Source organism: Podarcis filfolensis (genome assembly GCF_964270895.1).
Source record: "Podarcis filfolensis genome assembly, chromosome: 8".
NCBI classification, from domain to species: domain Eukaryota; kingdom Metazoa; phylum Chordata; class Lepidosauria; order Squamata; family Lacertidae; genus Podarcis; species Podarcis filfolensis.
In genome coordinates, this window is record NC_139611.1 from 82214941 (window position 1) to 82238401 (window position 23461).

The following is a 23461-nucleotide window of genomic DNA, read 5'->3' on the forward strand; positions in this document are numbered from 1 at the left end:
CAGGCACCAGCTGAGTCTGCTCTGGCTCCTGAGGTGATGGAGGACCCATTGCCTGCAGGTGCTCCACTCTCAGCCCCGTCAGAGGAAGCTGAGGTTGCCTCCGGGTCCGGTAACCCTCCAGCCTCTCCTGAGCTGCAGAGGCTCAGGGCAGAGAGGCGGAGGGAACTAAGTTCCCGCAGGAGGACTGCTCACCTCCAGGCCAATAGAGGCGAGTCACCAGAGGATCGGGGCCGCCCTATGCCTGGGGCAGATAAAAGCCAGTCAGACCCAGTCCCAAGTTGCAGAAGCAACATTGTTGGTTGCTAGTTCCTGCCTGAGCTCCTGACCTGCCCTGGCTCCCTGCTTGCTTGCCTGCCTGTCCCTGACTTCACCCGACTCTCTGCCCTGCACCCAGCTTCAGCTACTACGGGCTGCCTCCACGTTGCATCTTTGACCACGGACCGGACTTGGACCTCGCCTCTCGGATAACCCACGGGACCAGCACAGTTCTGGAAGATGTGCCATGCAGAGAGCATCTTATGTTGCATGAGGTCTGCTTCCGTTGGGGTTCTGCCATGCCCCCCCACCCCACCCGATGTGGCCAAGGGTTTTCCTTCCAGCAGGGCCTCATCTACAGCGGGTGCGCCCGTCCGTGTGCGCACAGGCTCCCTTCCCTGCATACTTGAAGAGGCTCCCGGCCAGCAGAGGAATGCAAGCGTGATCAGGAAGATGAATGGGGAAGGGAGGCGCTTGGTGATGCAGGGTGCGCACGGCAGGAGGAGGGGTGGGCTGTGGAAAGACCCATCGCCAGAGCTGCCTGGAGGGACTAGGCCCAAGCTTGACCCGTGTGGCTCCGCTGGGAAGCCCTTTGACTCCGGCGGAGCCACGGCTGTCAATCAGGCAGTTTTCAATCCATGTCAGATGATCCCTGGGGGGCCCCTGCGCTGCCTCATAACCATGCACCGGTTTCCAGACACTGCCAGCCGCTGACACATGCCTGACCTCCGTTAACTCTTTCACGGCTAGGATAGAGGGGGGAGGGGGGAGCAGAGAGGAGACCCAAAGAAGACTGGCTCCGAAGTTAACCCTTAAAGCACAGTGGCGAAGCCCGCAGCGTCTCTGTTTCCCCTCCATGGTGAAATACCCATTCCTCACGAGTGGGGGTGAGTGTGCATCGATTCACCGGGGCTTCCTGACAAAGGATCTGGCTGCACATACCAGACGCTGGGCTAGGCAGGCCTTTGCCCTGATCCAGATTCTGATGCTCTTATCTAGTGCATTGGTAAAATTGTCATGAAATTGTAGACTTGGGATGTACCTCCAAGGATCATCCAGTCCAACCCCATGATAATGTTGTTGTTTAGTCGTTTCTTCGTGACCCCCTGGACCAGAGCATGCCACGCACTCCTGTCTTCCACTGCCTCCCTCAGTTTGGTCAAACTCATGCTGGTAGCTTCGAGAACACTGTCCAACCATCTCGTCCTCTGTCGTCTCCTTCTGCTTGTGCCCTCCATCTTTCCCAGCATCAGGGTCTTTTCCAGGGAGTCTCGCAGTGAGGGAACTGCCAGAAGGCCCTCGGAGCTGGACCTCAGTGTCCGGGCAGAACAATGGGGGTGGAGACGCTCCTTCAGGTATACTGGGCTGAGTCCATTTAGGGCTTTAAAGATCAGCACCAACACTTTGAATTGTGCTTGGAAAAGTAAAGAGTGCTTCTGTGCTGAACTTTTTTTTTTTTGTTCAGTTACTGATGAGTAATGCACCTGAAGATAAGAGGTTGGGGTGACAGCGGTGGAGGAAGCCGCTTGGGCGCCTGATGCGGCGCACCCAAGAGTGGGGGCGAGCTACGCATAGGGGTGGGGCGCATTGTGGGGCCTCCAGAGTCTGCCTGCCTCCTTCCACTCAGTCGCCCCACAGCTGGGGGGGGGGGAGGCAGTGGGCGGACCATTTGGGCAGTGCAGAGCCTGCATGCGCCCAAGCCACCGTGTCATTCCCAGGAGAGACGTGTGGCTCAGGCGCCCTGCAGGCCCCCGGTGAGTGCCGCCCGACATTTTGTCACCCCCTCTCAGGGGTGACAGCCGGGGTGGGCAGCACCCTCTTTCCTCTGCCCCTGGGGGGTGGTTGTGGCAAGACATAGAGGGGGGATTCCAGGCAGATCTAAGCTCGCTCCTTCTATTTTTTTTGCAACTGAATTCCACCAGCCCTAAAACTCAGGCATGAATCTGGGATATGCCCCTGAACAAAGGTCTGTATAGTTAAAGCCATGGTTTTCCCAGTAGTGATGTATGGAAGCGAGAGCTGGACCATAAAGAAGGCTGATCGCCGAAGAATTGATGCTTTTGAATTCTGGTGCTGGAGGAGACTCTTGAGAGTCCCATGGACTGCAAGAAGATCAGACCTATCCATTCTGAAGGAAATCAGCCCTGAGTGCTCACTGGAAGGACAGATCCTGAAGCTGAGGCTCCAAGACTTTGGCCACCTCAGGAGAAGAGAAGACTCCCTGGAAAAGACCCTGATGTTGGGAAAGATGGAGGGCAGAAGGAGAAGGGGACGACAGAGGACGAGATGGTTGGACAGTGTTCTCAAAGCTACCAGCATGAGTTTGACCAAACTGCGGGAGGCAGTGGAAGACAGGAGTGCCTGGCGTGCTCTGGTCCAGGGGGTCACGAAGAGGCGGGCACGACTACTAAACAACAACAGAGGGAAGTGAGGGGCAGGTGGGGCTCATCAGCTTGGGAAAGAAAACGCTGATCCTAAACCTCTGCTGCCTTGTGGGATATATTCGGGAGAAGCAGACTCTACACAAACCCAGAGTGGAGTCCCTAAGACGGTTGGATGGCGCCTTGCACGCCTCCTGCCGGCAGCCCAGCTGGTGCCAAATGTCTTGCTCTTTCCTTTGGACCCCAGCAGTGAAGACAAGAGGATTTTTCTTTTCTCATCTGGGCAGCCCAGGGCCTCCCTGCACACTACCCAGGTTTGGAAACGCAGCAAAAACAACACAGGAGGCAGCAGTTACCAGTTTCTGCAGCCCCGGCAGGTGCTGTGATTCTCCCGCGATTTGCCTTCACCCCCGGAGGCACACTCCATTGTCTCTCAAGACAGATGGATGCCAGCCAACCACAAGAAGTCTAGAAATGCAAACTAATCAGTAAATCTGATGTAGATGCGCCTCCTTTTCAATCACTGTCTCCAAAGCAAAATAAAGCAACACTGCCACCTGCTGGCCATGTAGTTACTGCACAATGCGCTTCAGCGAGATGAAAAACCTTTTTTTAGCCTGGGCGCTACATGTTCTTGCCAGGGGTGGGTGGCGCCAGAGGCCAAAGTGGGCGGAGAAAGGAACATATATTTGACCTGTTCGTCATAGGCTGGTTTCTAAACACACACACACCTTTCTTTAGCCTCTACTCAGGTAAGCAAGAGGCATGAGTGGCGTTCGAGGAAAAGCACTTACGACGTGAAGCAGAGGCAGCGAGGGGTGTGGCTCAGGGGGTGTTCCAAGGGCCAGGTAGGCAGGCATGGAGGGCCACACTTGTCCCTTGAGTCCAAGGTGCCCCATCCCTGGGTTAACTCATGTTGTCAATGACTCTAGGACAGGCATCGGCAAACTCTGGCCCTCCAGATGTTTGGGACTGCAATTCCCATCATCCCTAGCCAACAGGATCAGTGGTCAGGGATGATGGGAATTGTAGTCCCAAACATCTGGAGGGCCGGAGATTGCCTATGCCTGCTCTAGGAGAAAAGAAAGCAGGCCCCACAAGGATCTCGTTTGCAGAGATGATTGGTGGCGAGCTATTTCTCCGGGCATCAGCAAGGTTCGATAAATTAATCCACCAATGGAGGCAAACTTGTTTTAAAATATGACGCTGCTGCAAGGTTTCATTGGTGATCAGTTGGTGGTGGCGGTCAGTTAAGGGGGCAACCTAACCCCTTCTTTGTAGCCCCTGTAATCTGCTTATTTTATTATCTCAGGCCTTGCCATTAAGCAGCTGCCTCCGGGTTGGCCTAACGTACTTTGCTGCCAGAGGCAAAAGTCAAGATGGCACCTGGCTCTCCATTGAGTGCCCAAAATTCAACTGGACTGCCAGCTGAATCTTAAGATGGAAGGATAGTGGCTTCAGGCACCAGACCAACTCTTACTTTACAAAGATGTCTGCAAACGTGACATGAAGGCTGGCAACATTAGCTCTGCCAGATGAACACCCCTTGCAGTCGGTTACAGGGCCTGGAGACAGACAGTCGGGTTGTGCTTCCATAACAGTGACCAGAGGAGGAATGCCCGCTGGGAGAGAGCGCAAAGAGTAGGAACACCATGGTGCATCTGCAGCAGCACAACCGGATGTCTTCCTCTGCCCCGGCTACAACGAAACATGTCTCTCCTGCATCGGTCTCTACAGCCACAGCAGGCGCTGTAACTCCAATGGTTTCACTTCACCCCCGAAGAGGCACTCCTCCAATGTCTCACGAGACAGACGAATGTCAACAGCAGCAGCAGCTGGTGGCATGAAAACATGCCCTAATACACCTGAGGCTGCAAACCAGATTGAGGGCCCAGGAGAGACCACAGAGCAATGGAAGGGAATACAGTGGTACCTCGGGTTAAGAACTTAATTCGTTCCGGAGGTCCGTTCTTAACCTGAAACTGCTCTTAACCTGAAGCACCACTTTAGCTAATGGGGCCTCCAGCTGCCGCCGGAGCACAATTTCTGTTCTCATCCTGAAGCAAAGTTCTTAACCCGAGGTACTATTTCTGGGTTAGCCGAGTCTGTAACCTGAAGCGTCTGTAACCTGAAGCGTCTGTAACCCGAGGTACCACTGTAGTTGAGGGCTGATGAACAGAGAGAGGTGCGTGCAGCTGCTGACCCCCGTCACCCGAGGCAGTCGTTTCACTTTGCCTAATGTCAGGAGCAGCTCTGTGGATGCCTCCGGTGCATGGGCTTAGCTGGGGGGTGGGGTGGGAGTAGTCCCCCCCCCCCCAGATCCACGAATATTGAAAAGGATTGAAAGTACAGTGGACACTCAGGTTGTGATTCGCACGCGCGGGTTGCAATTCGGTGCTTCTGCGCATGTGCAACCGCCAAAATCCGGAAGTAACCCCTTCCGGTACTTCCAGGTTTCGGCGGTCTGTAACCCAAAAAAACGCAACCTGAAGCATCTGTAACCAGAGGTATGACTGTACACAATTATCTGCCCCCCCCCCAGCAGCAGTCTGCCCCCTGCAATGTCCTATTCACAAGGTATTTTTACCCGTGATTTCCCAAGAAAACCTCAACAACTTTGGCTGCCTCCACACCCCAAACAAAAATCTTGGCTACGCCCATGCTCTGGTGGCTGATTTTTAGATGACATGGCCAACTCTGCCAAGAGAGCTCAGACCGTGTGCACAAAGATGACCCAGCCCTCCTTCCCAGAAATTGATCTCCTTGGCGGAGGAGGAAATGAGAAAGGGAAGACAGTTGGAAAAATGAAAATGATCAAGACAGGTGGGGAGAATGTGGGGATTGTCTGCCACCTGCTGGACTCTAAAACATCTGCAGCCAAGTATTTACATAGAGCAGGTCATAAAGGTAAAGGGACCCCTGACCATTAGGTCCAGTCGTGACCGACTCTGGGGTTGCGACGCTCATCTCGCTTTACTGGCTGAGGGAGCCGGCGTACAGCTTCCGGGTCATGTGGCCAGCATGACTAAGCCACTTCTGGCGAACCAAAGCAGCGCACGGAAACGCCGTTTACCTTCCCGCCGGAGCACTTTGATGTGCTTTTGAACTGCTAGGTTGGCAGGAGCAGGGACCGAGCAACGGGAGCTCACCCCCTCGGGGGGATTCGAACCGCCGACTTCTAATCGGCAAGCCCTAGGCTCTGTGGTTTCACCCACAGCGCCACCCGTGTCCTCCAACAGGTCAAGTCTCCCCTTAAAAAAGCTCAACATCTCCTGGCAATGACAATGGGTAGATCACAGCCGGTCTTTTTATACTGTGAGTAAATCGCTGTCCCTTGGGAGTTGGACGTGCCTGATACAGGGCAAACTTTGGGAAATGGGGGTTTACTCCTGCAATTCTTCCCTGAGGATCTGAGAAGGTAAAAAGCAGGCACAGGTTGCCAGGTGCCCAGGAGGTTGTGGAAGAGGCAAAAGCCCTAAAAGGAAGAGAAGGAAAATAGGTACAGGGTGTCAAGACCTGCCATTGATGCCCCGAAGTCCAAAGTGCCTTCCCATCTCTTCTCTCTGCCCTCCTGTCACCATCAAACTTTAGATCAGCCTTCCCCAGCCTGGTGCCAGACAGATGTTCTGACAATTCCCACCAGCACTGCCATATGTGAACTGTAGTCCACCTCTGGCGGGGGCAAGCTTAGGGAAGGGTATTTTCGTTTGTAAGCTCCCAGGGGCAATGAATATTGCTTTCATTTTTATTTTTTGCTTATGCTCTAAAAAGCATAATGTGAATTGATGGTGCTGCAGAAGCAAGATCTACACAATTTAGCCAGTTGCAAAAAAAACAACAACACCCTGATTATCTCTCTCCAACCCCTCTCTTTTTCTGGTCTTCACTCGCGGCATCTTAGTCCCTTCTTCCAGGCAGTGTGGTTCAGGGCACAGAATGCTTGGTTAGGCTAGGAAGATCAATGTTAATAATAATAATAATAATAATAAAATTTTATTTATATCCCGCCCTCCCCAGCCGAAGCCGGGCTCAGAGTGGCTAACAACAATAAAAATAACACAGCATTCTAAAATCAATTCATTTTAAAATCAATTCAAAATCAAATTAATGGCAACCATTGGGCTAGAGTGCTATGAGGATTACAGAAGGAGGGGGTCAGACTGTGCCTTGGCCAAAGGCCTGGTGGAACAGCTCCGTCTTGCAGGCCCTGTGGAAAGATGTCAAGTCCCGCAGGGCCATGGTCTCTTGTGACAGAGCGTTCCACCAGATCGGGGCCACAGCCGAAAAAGCCCTGGCTCTGGTTGAGGCCAGCCTAACCTCCCTGTGGCCTGGGATCTCCAAGGTGTTTTTGTTTGAAGACCGTAAGGTCCTCCGTGGGGCATACCAGGAGAGGCGGTCCCGTAGGTACGAGGGTCCTAGGCTGTATAAGGCTTTAAAGGTTAAAACCAGCACCTTAAACCTGATCCTGTATTCCACCGCGAGCCAGTGCAGTTGGTATAGCACCGGGTGAATGTGATCCCGCGGCGAGGACCCCGTAAGGAGTCTCGCCGTGGCTTTCTACACCCGCTGGAGTTTCTGGGTCACTCTCAAGGGAAGCCCCACATAGAGTGAGTTCACCCTCCATCCCCAATCATTTAGCTTTAATGTACTTCACTGGGCTCACATCAGCCTCTAGCTCTTTGAAATTAGGGATAGTGTCTTGCTTTTGTAGAACTGTAGAGTTAGAAGGGGTCGCAAGCGTCATCTTGTCCAACCTCCTGCAACGATGGAAGCTTTTACCCAACGTGAGACTCGAATCCATGACTCCGAGATTAAGGGTCTCATACAGATGCAATAGGGGAGTTTTGGTTTATCAAATGGATAATTTTTATCGTGCTCTTTTAGTATCTTTCTTTAAAATGCACTTTCATGGGCTGCTTGCTAAATGTGCAATCAATTAAGTGATTAGTCACCTGTCCTTAAACAAACCGATCAGCGAAAAAATATTTAATCAGCGATGAAGAACCATAATAACAGGCTTCAGCCGCTAAACGCAAGTTTTCTTGACAGTTGAATCGCCTGACATTTTCCTGTGTGACCGTTATTTGCTTTAACCATTTTTAACGCAGACTCTTTTAAGTTGTTGCAAACTGCCCTGGGACGACATAAGAAACTTAAATCACGATAAATACATAGGGTAGAGTGGGGAAGATGAGATATCGAAGAGGCAGCTGGCCCAAGACAGGGGAATTACTAGTTGCAATACCCTAGTCCATCCTGGATAGGTCAGTTGGTTAAAGGGTGGTGTGAATGATGCCAAGGTTGCAGGTTCAATTCCTGTATGCGACAGATGCTGTATGTTGAACACTAGGGGGCAGCACTTGCGTTACAGAATACTCACCAGGCAAGGAGTGAAGAAGCCATCAGAAGAACTTGTTCAGTGTTCACAGGAAGAGCTCAACCTCCTAAGAGACATCTTCTTGCTAAGCAGAAATTGCTGCACACAGAGAACGCTGCGTAGGAAACTTAAAATAGAACACCTGCAATTCAAGGGAAGCAGGCCACACCCTCAGCTGTTTGGCTCCTCTTCTCCTTGAACCCGTTTCCATCCCAGCGTAAGAGCTCTGTCACTTTAAGAACTGGTGGCTGAGCTTGCTTCTTTTCCTCCTCCCTCCCCATCCCTTTTTCCTTTCGTGTTGTGCCTTTTAGATTGAAGACAGGGTCCGCCTTTGTTTTTGTATTAATCTGTACGCATCTCTTTGGCTTTAGAGAGAAGTAAAAATGCTTCTAGTAAGTAACTTTAAAATTCTTTTTAAAAGGGAGCCAGCCCCAACTTAGCCTCGTAGGAACAATCTACAGCAAACCCCCAGGAGTCCAAAACAGCTTTCCCAGTTATGGTTGTCAAAACACAGGTCCTTTTCAAAAGAACCATACACTTCAGGATATTCTACATACATTTTAAAAATAAGCACTTCAGGGCTAGTAGGAGCAGAATCAGAGCTTTGGGAACAGGTTATTCAGCTAAGTTTTACTCAAGCAGACCTACTGGAATTAATGGGTCTTAGTCGTGCTCATTAATGTCTCTGGGCCTACTCTTGAGTAAAGCTTAGTTGTGTGTTGGGAGAAACAGCTGAGCCTCACAGCAACATGCCTGGGATGCTATCTGCCTTCCTAGTGGAGATAAGCTTAGTGCAAGAGGTGCTCTGTATGCGAAATATCCCTTCCTGGGCAAGATCTTGCTCTGGATGTTTAAGGCTAGAGGGCATTGCTTATATCACTCCTCTTTGACAGTGAACACTGTTGCATATCCAGCCTCCGCTCCTGACATAGTTCTCTGCTAGGGCATCACAGGCTGGTTTAGCCCTCAAATGTAGGCTTTGGTTCAGGCACATTTCGGTGCTTACGCATCCGGGATCATCAAACAGGCTGCAAATTATCTGTCACTTGTTCAACAGACTTTGTATAGCGCTAAATTGTAAGTAAGGGATGCGGGTGGCGCTGTGGGTTAAACCAGAGCCTAGGGCTTGCCGATCAGAAGGTCGGCGGTTTGAATCCCTATAGCGGGCCAAGCTCCCGTTGCTCAGTCCCTGCTCCTGCCAACCTAGCAGTTCAAAAGCACGTCAAGTGCAAGTAGATAAATAGGTACCACTCCAGCGGGAAGGTAAACGGTGTTTCCGTGCACCGCTCTAGTTTGCCAGACGCGGCTTGTTCATGCTGGCCACATGACCCGGAAGCTGTATGCCGGTTCCCTCGGCCAATAAAGCGAGATGAGCGCCGCAATCCCAGAGTCGTCCATGACTAGACCTAATGGTCAGGGGTCCCTTTACCTTTTAAATTGTAAGTAAAACCTCGAAGCAGTTTAACAAAGGCGCTTGGTCTGTAGCATTTACTCTTAGGTCTGACATTTGCTCTTAAAACCCAAAGTCGAGACTCTAGACCAGACTTTCTCAACCCTGAGTCCCCAGGTGTTGCTGGACTACAACTCCCATCATCCCTGCTAGCTAGGGATGATGGGAGCTGTAGTCCAACAACACCTGGGGGGCCAAGATTGAGAAAGGCTGGTCTAGACAGTGAGGACCATCATCTCTCCAGCTCAGCAGACAGCAGCCTCAAACAATCAGAAACTGTGTTTGGAACCTACAGCTTGGCTCAGTAATTTTCTGTGCGGGTATTTGGTGCTAACTTTTGTCAGTCCTGGTTGACTTCCCACAACATACAGGAACTTGTTAATAGATGGCGCTTATATTAGCCAAGAAAAGGGATATGGGTGGCGCTGTGGGTTAAACCACAGAGCCTAGGACTTGCCAATCAGGAGGTCGGTGGTTCGAATCCCCACGACGGGGTGAGCTCCCGTTGCTCGGTCCCTACTCCTGCCAACCTAGCAGTTCGAAAGCACACCAGTGCAAATAGATAAACAGGTGCTGCTCTGGCGGGAAGGTAAACGGTGTTTCCGTGTGCTGCTCTGGTTCACTAGAAGCGGCTTAGTCCTTTTACCTTTATATTAGCCAAGAGATCAGAGTGGGTGGGAGTTCAATTCCTTCCCCCATCTCCACAGTTCCAGAAAAGTAATCGTAGCTAAGCAATTTAAGCTCTGCATGAATCTCCTTTGGGGCAGAATTGCAAACAGCACCTTTCCTTTAGTTTACAACCATGAGGGCTAGAGACCCACGTCTTAATAGTTTAACGAACGGAAGCTGCAGTTCTCTGCAGGAAGAATCAAGAGTGCAAATTCCAGCACTCTTCTGGGAAAGATACGAGAGCAGATGCATACCACTGGCCCTCAAAACAGGACAGTGCCACATGTCAGACATGCATCTAGCAGACCCACTTTTAAACCAGGACCACCCAGTTCAGCAGAAGGGGTTGGTGGGACCAAACAAAGGAAGGTGGCTGAAACCTGTTCCTTCACCAGGAGTTGATATTTCCTCCTTTGGACGCCTTAAACCATTTGCGGTATTCAATGCTGCCAGCCCCTCTCTGCAAATGCGAAGGTTCCCCTACTGTGCCGAAAGACAGCTTGCAGCTAGCAAGATTTTCTCCGCAAGACACAAAGAGGCAGGAGCAAAACAAAGGATGCGTGCATGCGATGTTGTGTGCCTGCATGTGTATATGGGCGCCTGCCGAGAGACACGGTTTGGAGGGAGTATTTTCCTTTTTTTTTTTTTTTACAAGATTGGTTTATTAACTATGATACATATCACATAAGGCCTTTAAGTTTTTACACCATTCCCATTGAGACACATACAATACTCTGTAGCAAATACATGATTTTTTTTCTTTAAACTCAGCAGAAAAAGGGCCTTCTTTTTTTTACTTTTTCTTTTTTTGCCCAGAGCTTTCAACATTATCATGCACTAATTGGATTGGCCTGGGGAAAAAGAACCACAAATTGTTAAGAATGCCTTTTAAAAGAAGCATAAAAAGGAAATATTCTATCACCAATAACTAAAGGATGTTGTTAGGCTCCTAAAAATACAGAGAAATAAGCATTATACTTTTCTTTACATACAGATCTTTCAATATTTCTTGTTTGTTTCTGTGAAGAGTGTTTTGGGCACATACTTAGCTGGAACTACTACACATTTTATTACCATTAATATTTTTTTTCCTTCCTCTTCCGATTCCAAAAAATTGTTAATTCAACATATATAGAGGTAATTTTACATGTGAAAATACAAGTACCGGGGGGAAATTATATAAGCTGAGTGCAGAAACTAAACCCAACTTTTCAGGACAAGTTTAATTCCCATACGATTTGAGAAACAGATCGGGCTTTTTTTTTTAATGTACACAGGGTGAAAAAAAGTTTTTTATTTATTTAAACAATAACTTATGCCCTGCCTTAAACTACATTTAAAAATACAATATTTCTATCGTATTTTGATTTTACAGAACAAGGGGTGGGGAGAGTTAAACCTAACAGTTAAACTAGGACCTATGATAGAGGCAGTGAGGGGGGATGCAGTGCTCCTCTCCTCCCCTGGACCTCTACAAAAGACTATTCAGAGTTTTAGACAGAGACAGATGTTGTGGGTTGCTGGGGGTCACTGTTTTGTCTGCAGACCAAAGCATATCCCTCAGAAACCGAGGAGGAGAAACCAAGACCAGGTGTACAAAAATGCGAAGTCAGGCTTAGAACGTTGGCTGCTGAGTCACAAAAGTTACGGAGGAAAGATCCGGACAAGCGATTAAGAACAAAAAAGAATTCCCCGGTGGGGTTCCTTTAGCGAATGTAAAAATTAAAAATGCACATGTAAGTTAGCCGATAGCAGAGCCTTGGCAGCCTTGAAATGTTTGTCATTTCAACCACAGGAGCAGCTGGATTTAGTGTTTGTGTGTGTTTTGAAATGAAGGGCGAGTGGCGCAAAATGTTTGCCGCTTGTCTCCCGCTTAAAATAATCACAGAACAGCAAAGCCCAGCAATCCTCTCCAACGGGGGGTACGGCGGGCACCAAAACCTTTGGCACCAAAAGTGTGGCCTTCCAAAGCAGATCCCGGCGAGTTTCCACGAAAACCCTCCCATTAGGGCAGGTTAACGTTTCACAGCAACCTTCCCTGGCCAGCGCCCTCTGGGGGGTTTTGAGCAGCAGCTCCCATCAACCCCCTGCCAGCCTAGCCAATTGGCACAGAGGTTGCAATCCAGTGAGCGACAGGCTTGGGAAGAACGAAGAGGGCTTCAGGAGGCATGAGACCATATTTTGCAGCCTTGGGCAGAATGCTGTCATGAGAAAGCTGGATTTACCAAGACTGCAACTGAAAACGCCCCTACGGACTCCCAATCCTTTCGCAACTGCTCCTCTCTGCCTGTACGACAGCCCAAGCACGCATGTAGTCTCAACTGCAGAAAAAGCTGGGAATATTTGCGTACGCGTGGCGTGATGCTGGACACCAAAGTGGGGCACGAGTGCGTGCAAAGGAATGGCACAGCTTAGGCAAAATAGGGGTGTTGGGGGTAGAATCTCAAGTCTTTTAGCAAGTTAAAACCAGTCAAAAAAGCAAACCCCAAACCCGTCACTTGTAACCAAAGAGACTTACACACGTAGTTTGAGTAGGAACTAGATATCACTTATCTCAAAAGGAGAAATGGCAACAGGTGAAGCACTGCAGGGGCCGCCTGGACTTTTTAAAAATTGGCTCTTGGTTCTGCAGTCTACATGCCTTCCAGCGGGCTGCACCACCAACCTTGCTTCTCCAGCAGACTTTTAAGATGACCTTGTGGATTGTGGAATGGTAAATCCTATGGAAGCCACCACCGCCCGAAAAGAACAAAGGGCATTTTCTCCCTTCTACACGACGCATTCTGAGGACGGGGCAGGATCGGGGAAAAGCACAACTCCTCTTACTGCCCACCTTTCCCCTTTTGAGAGCAGCAACTGAGGGTGGAATCACGAGGCCAGATCAACAACAGTAGAGTGCCAACCAGCACACTGAAACCCTTTGTGCCAGCCCCGTCCAGTTCTGTGTGTGCTGCTGTCCTCACAAAACAGCATGTGGGTATCATCTTGCAGCAGCAAGCAATAATGAGGCTGTATCGGAAGTTTCAAGGTGCAGCAAACTGATGGGGTTTGAGGCGGGTTAAGCCACCCTTCATTGATCAAGATAGCAAGGAAGAGCAACCTGAATCTAAACAGTTGTTCATTAGAGGTCCTTCAGACAGAGGTGTTTGGCATTAGACCCTAAGAGAAGGCACAGGAAAACACACTGCCTATGCAGCAGGAATCACCAACCTGTCCCAGGCAGAAAGCCTACATTATTAGTTGCAACGAGTCAACGCTTGCCCAGCCCGAGACCACAGCAAAACACGGCGGAAGCAAGGTGGAAGGTTGGAGGGGATCTTCCCCAGCCCTTTAGGGTTATGCATGCATAAAGGATGGCAAAATAGTCTGCTTTCCTTTTAACAGTCTAAACAAACCAAAAAGTTTGTTATTTACACAAAAGCTTCATTAACGCATGAGAATATTTTTAAAAAAAAAACTTGTAAGGAATGCTCGCAAGGGATGCTTTCAAGCACACAATCCTGACATTGATACAAATTTTAAATGTGGTTCTAAAATAAGGAGTACATAATTCAGCTTATTTATAGGAGGGAGAGAGTTTGCTGAAAATTGGGCTCTGGATGCCGGATAGAGGGGGGATAAAGGTGGAGGGTTGTGGTTTTTAAATTTTTTGGGGGGGAGAACTGGGGTTTCTCTCCCCATCCTACTGAAATTAACACAAACATCCTTGAAATGCTAAAACTAGCAATAAACCACAGGTTCTGCTTTAAAGTGCGAAGAGACAGAAAGGGTGGCGTAGGGGATTGCTCCCTTGTGACCTCCCAGGGGTACCGTGGAAACTCCAGTTAAAACTGCCCTGTTACTAAGTAGATTCCTCCATCTCCCCCACCCCACAAATGCACACACGCACACACACAAACACACTCACTCTACAGGACAGTTTACCAGGCACTGCTGATGTACAGCCACCATTCTTCTCAATGGTGCCTGCACAGGAAATATTGATTGGTTATCCCTAGTGGTTTCACTTCTTGGCTCTTCCCTGCACAACGCACCCCCCCCAAACGATGCAAGGAAAGAAGCCGAGGTCACACAATAGCAAAGCCGGGGGGCACTGCATGCCCAACATGCACCCCGGCTAGGAAAAGACCACAGGTTTGAGGGCATTTGATATGAGCATACCGTGGCTCCAGGTGTGGGAAAAGGACAAGGGGCCGTGCACGGAGACAGGATGCACCAAACAGCAGAGCCAGGGCAGAGAGAGACACACACACACCGCATGGAGAGAGGCAGGGAGGGGACGGGGGCAGAAGCAGCTCGTTGACAGGTCTACAACGAAGGTCCAGGCTCCAGGCATGGCGATAGGGACTCGTGGCCATTTTCAGGGATGCTGGAAAGGCAGCTAATTCTAGTGGTTTAAGGTTGCACCTGAAGGTCTCAAGAACCTGCCGTCAGATTTATCCTACCATCCCATGGCATGGCCACTCCTCAAGCCACCTTTATAATGGCAGCAAACCACAGAAATTAGTGAACCGAACCCGGACCAGCCACTCCAGGAGACCGCAGTGTGGGGCTTTCTTCTGTTAGCCTGCCTCCTCTGACTCTGGGTTTGGAGAGGGGGGGTGAAATTCACTTGCATTTCCCTCCACTTCATTCCTGCATCAGCTTTTATCCTTTAAAATGTTTCCACCAGCAACCTTTGTTTTTTAAAAAAGCCACTGTTCTATAGCCGCACCACTGGCTCCCAACCCCATACGGCCCACATACACTCGCGCACAAAGATTAACAACAGTGTTTCTGTCAACATAGTGTTCTAGAGGAATTAAATCCCAAGTCAGACAGCAAATCATCGTTTGTGTTTGCAAAACACACACACACACGCACGCACACACATGCCCCTGCCTCACACTCTCCCTTCAATTAAGTGCAAACACCAATATTTTGCGTGAGGCGGAAAGTGTGGGTGTGTTTGTAGTGTGAGAGATATGTTAATGATTTGTCAAATAAAGATAGCAGAACCAGCCAGACTAAACCTGGACTGCCCTCACCCCCCCACCCTGCCAGGGAGCCTCTGCCACACACAAATTCTCTGCTCAAGTAAAAAGGAGGCATTGTCCCAGACTACTACTTTGCCAGATTAAAAACAACCCAACCAGCTGATGGTGGCGATGTTTTCATTTCTTCTAATGTTCCTCGCCATTTGTTTGTTTTCAAGGTTAGTTCCTTCCCCCTTTACGATTGGCCGACACTTAAAAGTCAGGAGAAATTTACATCCCACCTTTGCCAAAACATAAAAAGCCTCTCTTTGCAGATGTGTTGGTCCAGACCTTCTGAGCAGCTATGCTGGGACAGTGAGAGTTGGTCTAAGGTGAAATGGTGGTCTCTCCAAAATAGGTGAGGAGGTGCCCAGCGGTGCAGAACAGGCCCTTGGTTGCAGATCGTGGAATGTGTTTGGGGGTAGCGGCTCCACATCTCGCCAGGCTGTAGCGGGTCTTCGCTGTCTGTGTGTGGGAGAAATCCCCAAACACTCGTCCAAAGCCACCCCCACCCCCCCCAGCTGATCGCAGCAGTGTTCGTGTGAGTTCTACAGGTTTGCTCCGGTCGGAACTGATCAGATCCAGCATTCAAAGAGAGGTCCAGACCCCTCCTGCTCAAAGGAATGTCCGACGTCATCCCTGACGCAGCAGGCCCTTCCGTGCCAGGCACTGAGGCAGAACCAAGGCGTCACATGTGTCCAATACTCCAGCTCGCCCCTGAAGTTTGCCCAGCTGAAGTTTGCAACCAAGTGGCAGGGGAGGGGGGCGGGGGGAGGGCGACAGATGACGGGGTTGAGTTTCCAGTCTCTGTTCCGCGTGGAAGAACAGGAGGAGACCTCGATGTCCTCTTGTGCCCAGGGTTCACAGTGTGTGCTGCTCAGCCTGAAGCTGTGGGGCAAGAAGGGGCTGGAGGGGAGACTGCGGCGAGGGGGGAGGAGGAGTCTGTGGAGGGGATGGCTGGGCCATCACAGGTGTGGAGGACAGGAAAGGCGTGCTGGCAGGAATGGCGGAGGGAGAGCTGGGCATGGCCCCGGGAGGCTCAATGATGGGCCGATTGTAGAAAAAGAAAGGGCATTGATGGATGAAGAGTTCTATGATTGTCTGATAAATACGAGTAGCAGTGAGAGCATCCATGGTGCTGAAGTCGGGCCTCATCAGGGTGGGCCAGAAGCAGATGGAGAGGTTTTCGCTCGTCATCAGGTTGGTTTTGTTGTTGTGGCTTACTCTGGAAAGACACGGGAGACACCAATGCACAAGGTTAGCAAGGCCTGCTCAAAACCACAGGGGAGTTGTGGGCTCCTGGGCAAAGCAGAAGGTACACTCTACGCTTCCTGAAGCAGGGACAGAAGGGTCTAGGCGGCAGCTGCGCACATCAGGGACTAAGTTATGGGGCAGGCTAACTCTCGACCCAGCCTGCTGCTGTAGGACAACTGCCTGCCCGGCTGCATGTGTGTCTCCTGGTATCTCAGTTATGCTCTTATATTACCGCACATAGGTAGGAAGGTAAGGAAACATAGCAACAAGGAGTGTGGTGCTGGTAGTGACCAGGAACAGGAGGGACAGTTATTGGAGCAGTGCAGGGGCAGGGGGAGAGATGAGACAGGGTTGGGTTGAAGGTGACAGGTAGATTTGCTGCAGCTGGCAAACTAAACATTAATTACTTTTCACTCATGCCAGTCAGAAAGGTTTTTAAAACTGGCAATGAGATTATTTTGCCTCCTTTCTTTTAAGAGTAGAACAGGGCTGACTACAAAACCACTCCAGAACTGAAACACACTCAGATTAAAACAGGACTCCAAAGATACACTCAAAGCTATACAAGAAGAGCGGAAAACCTCAAAATCCTTTAGTCATCTTGTTTTCCCCGAACTAGCAAGCTGTCAAGAGCGCTGCCAAGAACGCACCTTCAAGTGTTATAGGGCCACGACGATCTGTATCAGTGGCTGTGAGAACCGAACCAAAGGGCTGGTGGTGATTTGGGCTCATTAACTGGGACTCTTAAGAGCGCAGCCTTGTGAATATGACCTCTCAAAAGCAGCAAATGCCCCCTGGCCATGGCTAATGAAACTGGGGAGACAGCAGGCCTAATACAACCTCTGCCTGAGCACGGCTGCCAATTTCTGGAGGAGCAGGATTTACCAAACTTAATGAGACCCCTGATAAATGGCGGCTTGCTTAATTGGGAAAAACGTCAGGGAACAGATTCACTTCAGGCAGGCTCCACTGCCCCATTGTGGCTGTGAAATGACCCAACGTTAGCTTTACACAGCTCCAGTGCTTGTTAAGAAACTAACAGCTAAAACTAAGGTGAGATCCGTACCCCCCCTTCCCCTTGCATCTCAGAGGGACAGAAAAAACATGCGTTGAACATACTTGCTCAAGTGAGAGATAACGTATTTGAAGACCTCATAGTTCTCCTTGGGAAATTTCTTCAGCACCTCTTTAAGTGCATGCAACTTCTGCTCTCTGTCATTGATCTCTGTTTAAGGGGGAAAGAGACCAGAATTCACCATTTTACAAGGTGCAAACAGGCATTCATGATCTCCAACTACCCAAGTGCAAACTCAAAAAGCCTGCAACTGATGTTTAAGGAGTAAATGCAGGAACACAAATCCCACAACCCCAACCACCACCACCACCAACGGCACTCAACAGTCCTTCGTCTCCATCAAACCCAAAGAGCACAGAGGGTTTCATAGTAAAGGATCACAGCTGATTTGCAGGTCATTGATATAATTTCTTTTTATTTTACCATGACAGGTACCAGACCACATTCAATTATGCCAAGTTGCATTTCTTCTGCAACAGTCTCCATTTGCAATTGTTATCTTCATATTAAGTTTGAACCACGTTATTCATATTTGGGGCTTATAACTGCTGGGGAGTTAAAATACAATGAAGCTGAGGTTCCCTTTCCTTGCCTCAGTTTATAACCAGCTCTATTAAACCACGAAGGCTAGAAACTTACATTTTTTAAGAAAGAAATGAAAGATGAGATCATCAGGGTATTAACCAAGGGCCACAGGGCTATTACTCATTCCTATTCTAAAGAGAGACTCTTTTTAACATTAAACAGTTTGACAGGTCAATCTTTTTTGATGTGTTTTCCTTCAAGATCCAAATACTGGTAAGAAAATCTCTGCTTCCTGTTTGGTTTCCAGGTTTCCAATGTGGAATCATAACTATGTCAATTTCCTACACAGGTAGCAAACTTTCCTACAAAGGCCTCGGTTCTCTTATGGTATGCAAGCATCACAGGGGTAAATCTAACAGCTGCGCAATTTACTTGAAAAGAGAAGATTATTACTTTTATACATGTCACAATGCCACAATAAGAAAGGGGCAAACACCATCTCTCAGAAATCCTCTGGGAATTACTTCTACAGCAAAGGGCCCCAAACCTCACACGACTTCGACAGACTAAAACAAGCTCAGTACAAAGTCTTTCCCAAACTCTGAACGCGTCTGAAATGGACAGAAGAAACATTTCAGACCCAAGGCAGTGTCTTAGATTTGCATCAAACTGAGTCCTGCAGAAACACAAAGTTGCTTTTCAAAGTATTTCTGTGACTGAAATGTGACTCTTTGGTCTTGGGGGGTTTTTCTGCCCCATCTTTAAAAAAAAAAAATCAGAAGAGCAGCTTTATGTAAAACCTGATTTCACAAGAGAAATCTCTGGAGTGGGAAGCCATGAGGAATTGCCCAGCCTTTGCTTGTGTTAAATTCAAATGAGGGAAACATCTCTAGAATGCACATACGTATTATTGGTTTACTAATCTGGTGCTTTGATCAATTGCTGAATTTTGCACACTTTTTGCTCATTTTGTATCACGTGGGTTTTAACTGTATTTGTTAAACTGCTTGTTTATTCCTGCATTTTTTAATTACTGTATTTGATGGTTCTACTGTGAAAACCACTCTGGGTTGGACACTTAATAGCTGAGCCAATTTGCTTCAAAGTGTGTTGTTAATTAACTGAGCGTGTTCTGAAACAGAACCAAATAGGGTAGAAATATCTGTTTTTGTCACGTACAATCATCCAGTCAGAAGGCATCCATGTCATGGAAACCTATTCAGATTTTTATAGCGAAATACAGCCATAGGCCACTATTTATACCAATGAACACATCCAGTAGAGACCTGTGACACACCTGCAACCTCAATCCATACAATGGCTCTGGTCAGACCTCACCTGGAGTACTGTGTCCAGTTCTGGGCACCACAGTTCAAGAAGGACACTGACAAACTGGAACGTGTCCAGAGGAGGGCAACCAAAATGGTCAAAGGCCTGGAAACGATGCCTTATGAGGAACGGCTAAGGGAGCTGGGCATGTTTAGCCTGGAGAAGAGGAGGTTAAGGGGTGATATGATAGCCATGTTCAGATATATAAAAGGATGTCACATAGAGGAGGGAGAAAGGTTGTTTTCTGCTGCTCCAGAAAAGCGGACACGGAGCAATGGATCCAAACTACAAGAAAGAAGATTCCACCTAAACATTAGGAGGAACTTCCTGACAGTAAGAGCTGTTCGACAGTGGAATTTGCTGCCAAGGAGTGTGGTGGAGTCTCCTTCTTTGGAGGTCTTTAAGCAGAGGCTTGACAACCATATGTCAGGAGTGCTCTGATGGTGTTCCCTGCTTGGCAGGGGGTTGGACTCGATGGCCCTTGTGGTCTCTTCCAACTCTATGATTCTATGAATGGTGTTATGGGGGAGATGTTTCGCATTTTTCACTAGGTGTAAAAGGCTCTGTTTTAAGTGAACAAGTATCTCAATTTCTCCTCCACAAGTGCTACCACATGGGACTCTGTGCAACCAATTAATAGTTAAAAGTAAAGGGAGCCCTGACGATTAGGTCCAGTCGTGACCCGACTCTGGGGTTGCGGCGCTCATCTCGCTTTATTGGCCGAGGGAGCCGGCGTACAGCTTCCGGGTCATGTGGCTAGCATGACTAAGCCACTTCTGGCGAACCAGAGCAGCGCACGGAAACGCCGTTTACCTTCCCTCCGGAGCGGTACCTATTTATCTACTTGTACTTCGTGCTTTCAAACTGCTAGGTTGGCAGGAGCTGAGACCGAGCAACGGGAGCTCACCCCGTCGAGGGGATTCGAACCGCCGACCTTCTGATCGGCAAGTCCTAGGCTCTGTGGTTTAACCCACAGCACCACTCACGTCCCTAATTAATAGTTACTGCCCTCTAAATTAATTGCATCCAAAGGCCTGAAGTCAAATGTCACCCAGCAGTCATTCAGACCCACTCCTCTCTTTTAACAGCTGCACTCTCTCCTTTGGGGCAGCCGCATGCAGTATCAGAAGCCATCTTGCTTTAACCTTCCCCCCAACCCAACTCACTTTCCAAAAATATTTTGACCATGGCATCTCCTCTGCTGTAGACTGTGTTAACAGGACTGTGCCAGGGCAGTTCAGAATTGCTGACCTTAACAATATTAGCAAAGGCTTATATATGTGCTAAAAGGTTTAAATAATGTACATCCTGCTATTCCCAAGCATGTTCAAAGCAGGCTACCAAATGCCCCAGCAAGCTCATTTTACCATGTTATCAAAATCTGTCAAATGGTCTTGAAAAGGCATTCGTCAGGCAGGCTATTTTTGGGGTGGGGTCAATTTTTGAAATATCCCATTCATCTCAAAGGGGCACACACAGGAGAATTTATTAAGTGGATTAGCTCCTCATTTCAGAATTGTTGCCTTTCTGCTCTGAAGCCCTTCATGCAGCGTCTAAGATACAGCAACCACACTTTAGGTTTTAAATCAGTGCAAACCAGGGATGTGAAACCTGTGTCCCTCCAGATGTTGTTGAACTACAACTCCCATTGTCCCTGACCACTGGCCATGCTGGCTGCAGGGTCTGATGGGAGTCGCGTCCCAACACATCCAGAGGGCCACCCCTTGTGTAAATGGATACGTGACAAAAACCAAGCGACAACCATTTCTTCTTAAGATTGGTAAAAAAAAGGAAAGAAATCAAGAAGGTGCTGCTTCAGGCATTCACACACACAATGGAATTCTTTCCCATGCTATTTTGTTTTCTCACTCTAGATGTCGCCATGGCAAGGCTCACATCCATTCACTAAATCCCCTTAGGGAGAAAGCATTATTTTAAAAGGAAATGTTTTAAATAGCCCTGTCAGAAATAGTGAACTACAGTTCTTCGGGAGAAAAAAAATATTTGGTCAAGTTTAAAGCCGATCCACTATTCCACCACCCCCAGCATAATTTGTGCATGCAGCTCAGAAAGAACCACAGCATTACACCTGATTTTGAAATAGGAACATGAAGGAGAAATTCAGTTTTTAAATAGCACGCTCACTGATGGCATCAGAGCGCAGCAGTCAAGAGCGGTCCTCCAAGGATTTTGTACTCATTGCACTGGGAGGTATAGGACTCAAAGGAAATTCTGCAACTCCATCAGCCTACTTTCTTAAAATGTAGACCCTGAGTCCTTCTCCCCCCCCCATCATCTGTGATTTCCCCCCTCCCTATTAAGGTGGCAGCCTACTAAGTATTGCCAATATTTTATCAACAAGAGCATCCCATAATACATCGCAGTCTAAAGAATGGAAGACTGGTGAGCAAAAAGGATGGATTAATAGGACAGCAAGAGTCTTCAGAACCATTTCCTAACATACTTGCCATAAGCACCCATGATGTTGGCAACATCATAGAAGTGAAATAAGATGGAGAAATATGGAATTAAAACCTGCGCACATGAGTCAGCAGTTATGAACATGGGTTCCCAAACAGAAGGAATGCCAAATCTGATGCTAAGTGAGAAATGTGGGGGAAGATTAAAAGGCTCTCTAATAAGGGAAAAACAATGCTTTTCATCACCAACTGTTGCATACTCACTGTGGGCCTCCACCAGTTCATTCTGCATGTTGTAAGGTACCAAAGGGTCAGGCAGTTCTGAGAAAAAGCTCTTCATGGCTCCAGCTACGGCATTCACAGTGAAGTCCTTCTCTGCAAGGTCCAGATTGTGATCTACAAGGTGCAAATTTAATGGTTACACCTTGCAAAGTGCTGCCAGGGAGGCGCACACATTTCTGAAATTTGTTACAAGTATCAGATCAATTAATTAATTAGTGAAAGAGGATGGTCCTAGGTATTTACCAAGGGAATTATGTCAACTACTGTAGTACAGCAGAGGTACATTTATCTGTGTTCGTAGGGTGCTGGTTAGGACTTGGGACTAGTGAGACACTAGCAACTGCATATTGAGTGCAAACAAACTCAGATACCATTGTGATAGTCAATGAGGGCACGCCACTTAACATTTTAGATTTGTAACCAGCACTTATATGACTAGGAGAATCAACACAGAGACTTGCATTTCTTCCACTGTTGTGCAGAGATCCAGAAATACAAATGTGCATAGTTCTAAGATGCTTTGCTCCATCCCACATAAGAGAAAATGGACGAGACTTACCTTGATCAAACTGCCGCTGTAAACTTTCCATCTCAGACTTGTTTCCACTCACCCGATAGATACCTTCAGTACCCAACCCTGGTGAAAGAGAAAGAAATTGCGCTGGATCAAAAGTGCAGATCTAAAGGCAACATTCAACAGAGAAGAAATGTGTTGAGGAATAGAAATGTTTTGCCTCAATAAAATAAAATTGTGCAAATGCTCCCCAGGCACATGAGGCCTCCCTCTTGCTGAAGAGTCCTGGATATGTCTAGTGCCACATGTACACCACCTTGGGTTCCATAATGGAAAAGGGGGGGGGGATATAAACATAAGGAACAAGTCAGATGAGGCACACAACACAGCTGACTTTTATTTTCTCTTAGTACAATAATTTGTTAAAAGGAAGGTACAGCTAGAATTCCAGAAGTAATAGAACTCTACACACAATGCAAGCTAGAAGAAAAAAGAGCTAGAATTGTGGTCTGCAAGTATCTCCCTTTCTACTCCTCCCTCCACACACCCCAAGCAGCTCTAACATCTTATAAAGTGATGTTATGACAACCACTTTCAAGAAAAACAAGACAAAAACAATGAACAGAACTCTGTGCAAGAAAATCTAAAATTCTCCCATCTATTAGGGCCTCCTGATCTCAAAGGAATTGGGAAAAGGCTCTGTGGCCCTCAGCCCAATTTTAAAAGCCTCTGCAAATGAAAAGTTCAGACCTCTGGCAAGAACCATCTGCTCCTTCTGGGTAGGAAGAGGGGTGAAGGGTGACCTCACCAATTTCCTGCCCCTTGTACCGTTGGCATGCAGTGTCTGACAATTACCCCCACAGGGAAAAAGAAGTTGCCCGCTTGTTCTAAGGTACAGTGAATTCAAGTGATTAA

At 48.3% G+C, this 23461-nt stretch overlaps 1 protein-coding gene across 1 annotated transcript in view; it reads right to left on the bottom strand.

Annotated features, from left to right (window-relative positions):
* Nucleotides 1-10767: 10767 nt before the first annotated feature.
* The window catches only part of ARHGAP35 (Rho GTPase activating protein 35), an 87273-nt gene continuing 74579 nt past the window's right edge, over nt 10768-23461 (bottom strand). The window contains exons 4-7 of the mRNA XM_083626728.1: nt 22592-22669; nt 22015-22146; nt 17521-17626; nt 10768-16372 (exon numbers count right to left, since the gene is read on the bottom strand). Coding sequence (XP_083482854.1) covers nt 16009-16372; nt 17521-17626; nt 22015-22146; nt 22592-22669 — 680 coding nt within the window. The 3' untranslated portion in view covers nt 10768-16008. The remainder of the gene's footprint in view (nt 16373-17520; nt 17627-22014; nt 22147-22591; nt 22670-23461) is intronic.